Source organism: Macrotis lagotis, chromosome 1 (assembly GCF_037893015.1).
Source record: "Macrotis lagotis isolate mMagLag1 chromosome 1, bilby.v1.9.chrom.fasta, whole genome shotgun sequence".
In the NCBI taxonomy this organism is placed as follows: Eukaryota; Metazoa; Chordata; class Mammalia; order Peramelemorphia; family Peramelidae; genus Macrotis; species Macrotis lagotis.
In genome coordinates, this window is record NC_133658.1 from 924,402,150 (window position 1) to 924,410,633 (window position 8,484).

At 41.4% G+C, this 8,484-nt stretch overlaps 1 protein-coding gene across 1 annotated transcript; it reads right to left on the bottom strand.

The window, feature by feature from the left end:
• Positions 1-204: 204 nt before the first annotated feature.
• Positions 205-6,204, bottom strand: LOC141509825 (immunoglobulin superfamily member 1-like). Its single transcript, XM_074219645.1, has 3 exons — positions 6,196-6,204; positions 928-1,249; positions 205-566 (listed from the first exon to the last, which is right to left on the bottom strand). The coding sequence occupies exons 1-3, from the start codon at positions 6,202-6,204 to the stop codon at positions 205-207; spliced, it is 693 nt and encodes a 230-aa protein (XP_074075746.1).
• Positions 6,205-8,484: the final 2,280 nt, after the last annotated feature.

Sequence of the window (8,484 nt, forward strand, 5' to 3'; positions counted from 1 at the left end):
CTTAGCCACTGTCTTACCTGTGTGCTGAGAGAATATATCCTCCTCACCTGTAAAACAGAATGTTTCCTACTTATATGTGAGTGGGAGTTGCAAAGAGAATGCCCATGTCCCAAGCCTTCCCCAGTGCCCCTCCCTAGCATGGCCCTAGGAATGACACAAGAGAAATTTTGTCTCTTCCCTTCCTAGGAATAGAAAGTACTGGAGCTAAACTCCTATGCCTGGGCTAAGGGAGGGATCATCATTTCCCTCCAGAGGATCCATCTTCCTCTGTTCCTCACTTTGTACAGTAAGTTCCAGGAGATCACTGGGTAGTGTGAGGACAAGACTGATGTTGTCAAGGTCATAGTGGCAACTGTAATGTCCCGTGTCTTTGATGTTCACATGGGTCAGGTGGAACTCAGCCCCACCTTTGGTGGACTCTCTGATCCCCACACATCTTTCCTCTCCCTCCTTGCAAAGAGCAAATCTCACATCTCGGATCGGCCCCCAACACCAGAGGGTCACATTATCTCCTGAAACCACCAGCTGGCTAGGTATGACTGAGATGAAGGGCTTGGGGAGGATCTCTGAAAGGCAAAGGAGAGACATTAGAGGCCCAAGTTCCCCTCTTGGAGCTAGGTATGCTGGGAAAGATTCCCAGGACCCTTTAGTCATCACTCCTAAGTCTTCTTTGTCATTCCATTCCATTCCATGATGACCCTTTTCAGCAAAGGAACAGATGCTGAGACTCTCCCATCCCTTGGGCTTCTATTGTAGTTTAGTTCCATCTCCATCCTTCGCCCCAAGTGTTGGGGTCCCAGACTCTCTGCCCTATGATATTCACCCCAGTCCCTCATGGGATCCCCTCCCATACTCTCCTTCTCGCTCACAGGCCATGACTCTAGTCCTTCTGCTCTGTGGTACCCAGGCCCAGTCTCTCTCTCTCACCTGTTACTAGCAGCTCTACAGTCTCACTGGGCTCTGAAACCCTGTAAGAACCTGTATTCTGATGATAGGTGCAGCTGTAGTTCCCAGTATCCTGGGGCCTCACAGATAAAATTAAGAAATCAGTTTTTTCCCATTCTCCAGTCTTGTTTTGTAAGGGTTCTTCATTCTGATCCTTTTGCAGAATGAATGTCATGGTCTGGGGGTATGAGTCTGGTGGCAGGATGCACCAGAAGGTCACATCTGTCCCCGGGGACAGGACAGGAGCTGGAAGGGCTTGGAGCTCAGGTTTACAGAGAGGTCCTAGAAAAGAAGGATCACTGGGCTAGGAGACAAGATTTGGGATCATGTCCCAACTTGGCCCAGAATGAACGGTGGGTCCTAGCTTCCTCACATATTATACAGAAACTGACCAGATGGTTCTTCAAGTCCCTTATACTTCGAACAATGTTATATGGAGATCCAACTGAAAGTTGTAGCCCAGATCTCCAGAAGCAAAATGGCAGAATAACAGAGTCACTCCAAGTCTCCCATTTTCAGCTCTACACAACCACATAATAGAACTTCCAAGCAAATCCTCGAATTTCAGAATAAGCAAAAAGAGGGAAAACAATATTTTAGATTGAAAATCGGAACACCTGCAAGAAATATCTGTCTCACTTTAGTAAAAGGGGAACAGGAGAGCCCAGGCCAGGGCAGGCAGCATCCCAAACACCCAGTAACAAGTTCTACCCCAGCAAACATACAAGACAACCTGAGACCCAGTGTGGTGGACCGGGTCAGTATCATTACCAGGATCCCTCACATGCTGAACCATAACTATGGGAACCAGCCATCTCCAGCTCCAAGAACCATCACATGCTTTCACAAAGGACCAGGCAAATAGGCATCCTCTAGAGGCCAAAGCATCACATGTTTTAGTGGAGCCTCAAGAAAAAAACAAAATCTCTCCCCTCCCCAAGTTTCAGACACAAGCTCCTCTCTTTAAGACACCAGTGCATTACCAGGTAAACTGCCAGATCCCTATGGACTACAGTTGCACCACCACCACCCTGCGTTCAACCCCCTCAGTGCAGCATCAGAAATGGGGGTTCCCTATATAGCTTAGGGAAACATCATTACCATAAAAGATAAATAATAAGGACCTGAAACCAGTGGCACAAGAAACCAGAGGCAGTGCCCCTTTCAGCCTTTGAAAAAGAACTAAAATTTAAATGAAAGTGAAGAGGCCAAAAAAAAATAACAAATAAATAAACACACACATACACACACACACACACACACACACACACACACACACACACACACACACTCACAAATTTGACCATAGAAAGTTATTATGTTGCTATGAAAAGACCATGACACAAACTCAGAAAAGGACAAATGATGTCAAAGTCCCAAAACCCCAAAGAAAAATTCAAAGTGGTCTCAGGTCCAGAAAGAAGTAATGAAGTACCTAAAAAGAGCTTAAAAGTCTTATAAGAGAGGAAGGAGAAAAATTCAAAAAAGGAAACAACTACCTAAAATGTAGAAATGACCAAATAGAAAAAGAGATACAAAAATCCACTGTCCTTATAAAAATTTCTCACAGAAAATCAGCTCTAAATAACTGAAAATACATCAATTGTTTATGGGTAAGCTAAGCCAATATAATAAAAATGACAGTCCTGTCTAAATTAATTGATATTGAATGCTATACCAATCAAGATAGCAAAAGCTAATTTAGAGAAATAGACAAAAAACAAAAATTCACGTGAAATAGCAAAATATAAAAAATATTAAGGGAATTAATTAGTTAACAAAAAATAAATAAAAGGAAAGTGATCTAGCAATATCAGCTCTCAAACCATATTTTGAAACAGTAACAATCAAAACTAGCTTATGCTGACTAAGAAATAGAGCAGTGGATGGTGGGAATACATTAGATACACCAGAAATAGTAGTAAAGAACTATAGCAACCTAGTTTTTGTAAAACCAAAGACTCCAGCTTTTGGGATAAAACCTCACAATTTGAAAAACAAAATTTCTGAGAAAAGTGGAAAGCAATAGGATTCAAACTTAGGACAGATCAACATCTTATCCCATCAATATCTCATCCTATTTGGACATGAAGGGTGATACCATAAGCAAATTAGAAAAAACAAGGAATAGTCTACCACTCAGATTTATGAAGAGGGAATGAATATATGGTCAAAAAAAGAGGCAAGCCAGAATCTGGTAGTTCTGATACTAGACTCAGTCACGCCAAGGAAAAATAGCAACTAAGGAAAGGTGACCAGGATGAACCCAAGGGTGCCAGAATTGGAGAGGGGATCAAAATCACCTTTTTCAGAAACTAGAAGCAATTGCATTTAGCAAAATGTTAGCCTATGAGGAAGAGGAAGCTGGGAAGCAATCAAATGGTGCTTGCATCTATTCCCCTTCCCTACCCCACAGCACTGAAGGGAAATGAAATCCTGCCTGAGCTCCTTGGCTCTCCCCCTTCTCTTCCTCTCCTGACCCAGGCTGGCACCTCTCAAGAGGTGTATATCTTCTTCAAAGTCCTCATATGTCTGTGTCTGAAGCTATTACGACTCCACTCTCAGGCTGCCATTTCCCTTGGAGTTTTGCTGTGTTGAAATGAACTGTTCAAAAGCAGCTTTCCTTTTACTGGAAGCTTTCTATCCTACCACCATCATCCATACGTATCTCAGATGCTAAACGAAGCTCTGTTTTCTGTTGATCTCAGACTCAGAGGGAGATTCAGGGTCACCAATAACAGGTGGAATCTCCCTCATTTGAGGGAAAATCAGACCTTCAGGACTAGACTGATCCATTGGAGGAGCATTGGGTGGCCTAAAAAAACAGATGGTAGCAAATAGAACAGATTGATTCCCCAGATCCCCCTTGCTCTCTGAATAAGTTGCAAGATGGTGGATTCCTACCCCATTCAATATTGTTATTCTCTCCAACCCAAATGTTTTTTACTGTTTTTTGGTTGTATATCCTATTAACAAAAATTATTTTGAGATATAAAGAATGATTTATTTTAAAAAGGACATTCATTTATTGTCATATAAATATAATCTATATACTAGAGTAAAGTAAAAAATATGAAATAATAAAAATTATCATTATTTTAAAATGATATTTTCTTCAATGAAACAAAAACAGATTTGCCTTCCTGAGACAAATTAAAAGCTAAAGTCCCTTCTGATTTGTGGTCAATGGCTTCCTTCAGATAGTGAGAGATGGACCTTTCCAGTCATAATAACTCCTGGGAGTGTTCAAGAGGTAAAGCAAGCCCAGATGTTGCCCATCAGTAAGCATTTTCTTCCTAGCACTGCATGACTTCTCAGAAGTTTAAGTTCATCACATGATCCAATATGGAGGCTAAAAGCCCAAGGTGATTGACCAAGTGCTGGCCTAGTGATGTTACTAAGACATTATAGGTTGAGAGGAAAGAGAAATGTGTCCAAATTAACCATAAGGTTGGTTGACTGTTGTTCTTCACCATCAAAAAGAACCAAAATAGCATCACAATGTGGGGATTCAAGTACACTTTATTGGACTGTGATGAGCAGCCCAATATGACCTCAGAAGGCTCCACCATCATTGTTAATATTGGCCATAGATAACGAATCAATTCAAGCAATTCCTCTTGCTTGATCTTCCAAACATCTTCCTATTCTTTCCAATGCTATCTCTGCAGAAATCCTTTTGTCCATTTCGTGTTATGGAGGTTAACTAAAACTAGGCCATACACGGGACCAATTCATAGGATGAGGAAGAGTATCACCATCCTCACCATCCTTCATTCAAGTGGTTTCGTGGGCTGACCCATGACTCATGACCTTCTGAGAGACAGACCAACAGAAAGCCCTGGGCAAGACTACATCCAATATTAGATAAACCTTGGAGACTTTTCTTTTTCTTCCCAATATGAAATCTTCTTGAGCCCCTCTGGGGAGAACAAATGCCACTGGGAACCATTGAAGGAATGCTGTGGGTCTTTCCTGATTGCCAAGCCACCACACCCTATCCACCCTCACTGGTCCACAATGAAGTCTTAATTCATATCCCCATCGATTCTCAAAAAAGAAAAAGAGTAGGTCACAGGGTCTCCAGCAGGGCTCCTGATGTTTTCATTTTTCAGGGCAGAGCAGCTTCTGTGTTCAGTGTCCTGCCTCTTAGGGCCCCAGAGCAACTTAAGTGGGACCATGGGGAAGTCAGTCAGAGCTAAAGATGCCCTTGCATGATGATCCTGTTTCATAAAGTTCTCCAGAGAAGCAATGTTACACCCGACTTCTCAGTGGGCCTCACCCCACATATGTGATCAGATGCCATTTTGGGGCATGTCCATTGCTACCTATACTTTCCTCTCCTATAGTACCTTCCCAAGCTCAGTCTCTTATCAAGTAGTACTGAAGCTATTTCAATTATCTTTTCATTGATCACCCTGCATCAAACCTCTCTCTTTTCTAATCCACCCTCCACACAACTGCACAAGTAAATGTGGTGGAGTGCAGCTCTGGTGTCATCATTCCCCTTTTCAATGGACTCCAATGGCTTTCTTTCCATTTTTCTTTCAAATGTTATTTTTATTGTCATTGGAAACCACAATCTATCTTTCAAATCTTTTTATATATTACTCCTTTCTTCACATTTTGCAGCCAAGTTCTAATCAATGTTCATACATTCTTCACATTTTGCAGCCAAGTCTAATCAATGTTCATACATTCCTCATACACAATGCTCCATGTCCCTCTTCTACTCTTTGACTTAGCTGTCTTCTATCCTGGAAATGCCTTCCATATCAACCAGGTCTCTAAAGATCCTTTTTTTTCTTTGAAACTCTCCTTTGGTGATAACTCCTGCATTATGCATTCCCTACTCACTCTTTCTTCAATGATTAACTTTTCCAACACACACACACAGACACATACATATATACATACAAAATACATATATATATACATATATGCTTATATAAATACAGTTGCAGTTTTTTAAAAGAATATTTGATATGGGTTTATGATCCATGTTGTCTTTCCCAATGGACTCTAGACCCAATGGACTCTAGACCCAGGATTCATAAGTGCCCCTCAGAACACTCAACCTATTAGAAAAGTCACCCTCTTACCTCCTCCACAGGCTTCTGGGATTTAGCTTTCAGGATAAAACCTCCCTGCTCTAGAACAGATTGCCAATGGCCCTCTGTCCTCCCATTTCCCTGTGGTCTTTAAGAGGTTCTGATAATCAAGTCCCCAAGAAATGCCAGTAGCCCTAACCTGCTGCATGGTCGTGGTTCCCAGAATCCCAATAAGAAGATTGGTTTCCTGTCTGGCCACATTTCTCAATTCTCAGCTACAAGCTCTCATTTCCTAGTAGTGCAGGGATAAGGGAGTCACAGCTTATGGGTGCAGCTGAGAGGGGTAATTCTCAAGCTCAAAGCTTGAATTCTCTGAAGTTGCTCCCTTCCCATTGGCAGACTCAATTCTAATTTCCCAAGTTTCTCCAACATTTTCTCCATATTCTTTGATCTGGTTACTCTGTTGATTTTTCCCTTTGGCAAGCTAAGATGAAAGGAGAATGGTGGAGGGGAGGGAAGTTCTGGGAGAAAGACTCACCATTATACACCTCCATTAGCTGACCCAGGCTTAGTCCTGTAAAGCAAGTTCAGATATTGGATGACTCCTCCTACAATTTACAGCTGCCCCTTCTCACATCTTCATTTTCCAGCAATTTCTAAATTCAGTCAATCCTTTCTTCTACAATTTTCTGGTCATATTGTCGTCAAAATGCCTTCTCACCCAATGCATCCCTAAAAACCAACTTTGGGACTCACCAAAATAGAGCAGTGAGATGAATATGGGAGATATAGTGACCCCTCAGGCAATCTAGAGCTAGTGTCTTTAACTGAGCAGGGGAGAGGAGGGCCATCTAGAGGCTGGAGCCAGGATGTGGTAGCCAAAGATACCACCCCAAGCCGTGACTGCCAGGCCCCACATTTTTCCGCTCTGAAAAAGTTAAGATCAAGTATGACTTACATCATATCTTAAAAAGGTTTCAGAAAGCAGACCCTTAGAGGCCCAAGACTTGAGTCATTAAGTCTAGTGCTAAAGGACCAGGGCCTCAGGTTGGTATCTCAGACTGAGGTCAATGTCAAGAGCACCAGAGACTCAGATACCAGTTCTGACCATGAAGTCAGGAAGCTGATGCCAAAATCACCAGGGCTTCCATGGCAAGACTGGAGTCCACTAGACCAAGGTCTTTGAAGCCGAGGTCTAAGGCTGCCTGGAGTACAGTCTTCTTTATAAGGCCTCTCTGAGGGCTGAGAACCCCCTCAGTGCATCTGTCAGTCTTTAATCACCCACCATCTTTAGATGGATCATCATCCCTTCCCTGTCAGTGTCTCTGATTACTGTAGTGGGCACAGGATCACATCAAGGTATAACAATTGGGAAATTAAACTGTTTTCCCTCCAGCTATAGAACTCTTGTAAAAGGAGAAGGAAAAGAGAAGTAGGGGAGAGGTAGAAAGAGAGAGAGAGAGAGAGAGAGAGAGAGAGACAGACAGAGAGAGAGAGAGAGAGACAGAGAGGGAGAGAGAGACAGAGAGACAGACAGAGAGAGAAACAGGTTAGGTAAGAATGGTTAGGATCATGAGTTTTCAAGCTAAAAAAGAATCTAGAGAGTTCACCCATATGGAAATAGAGACCCCAGGCTTTATTCCAATATCAGTAGATATTAGCAATAGCCTACAACCCATGGAGTTCATTCTTTAACCTATAAATTCTTGTGCCTGGGTGTGATGATGCCCAAGGAAATCCATGAACAGAAGGAAGAAGTTAGAGGTGCAGCCAATGGGAATCAGAATATGCATATATGCTGAGATGGGACAGGAATGGTGAGTGTAAACTCCAAGAATTCAAGAAATTCTTCCCCTTGTCCCTTTGAACATCCTACAAAAATTCTCATGTCCATCATGACCAATCCATCCCAAAACTTGCTGTAGTTTTTGACTGAATTTATCCAACTAATAAAATTTGTTTTGATCATATCTGCCAAGAGATGCAAAATGATTTAGTTAAAAACTGACATTCACATATTGCCATATGAGTATATCCTATATGCTGTAGAGCAAAGCCAAGAGTTCTGCCTCATCTGCTCATAATAACCTGTCACAGTAGAGGGAAACTTCTCCATTTCTAATAATTAATTAGTGAGGGAGTTTTTATTATTAGGAAGGAATGATGGAAATTGATGGAATAGTTCTCAAGATCTCCTCACTCTCTGTAATTGTATACTCCATAGTCAGCCACCTTCTGCCCCTGAACGTGCCTCCATACTATATGGCATATTATATATATGTATATATATATATATATATATATATGTATGTGTGTATATGTGTGTATATTATGCATAAATATACATATAATTGTATATTCTATATGTGTATGAATATTTATGTGTATTTGTAGTATTTGTAATAGTTAAAATGATTTATGTGCATATATATATATATATATATATATAATACACACACACACACACACACACACACACACACATATT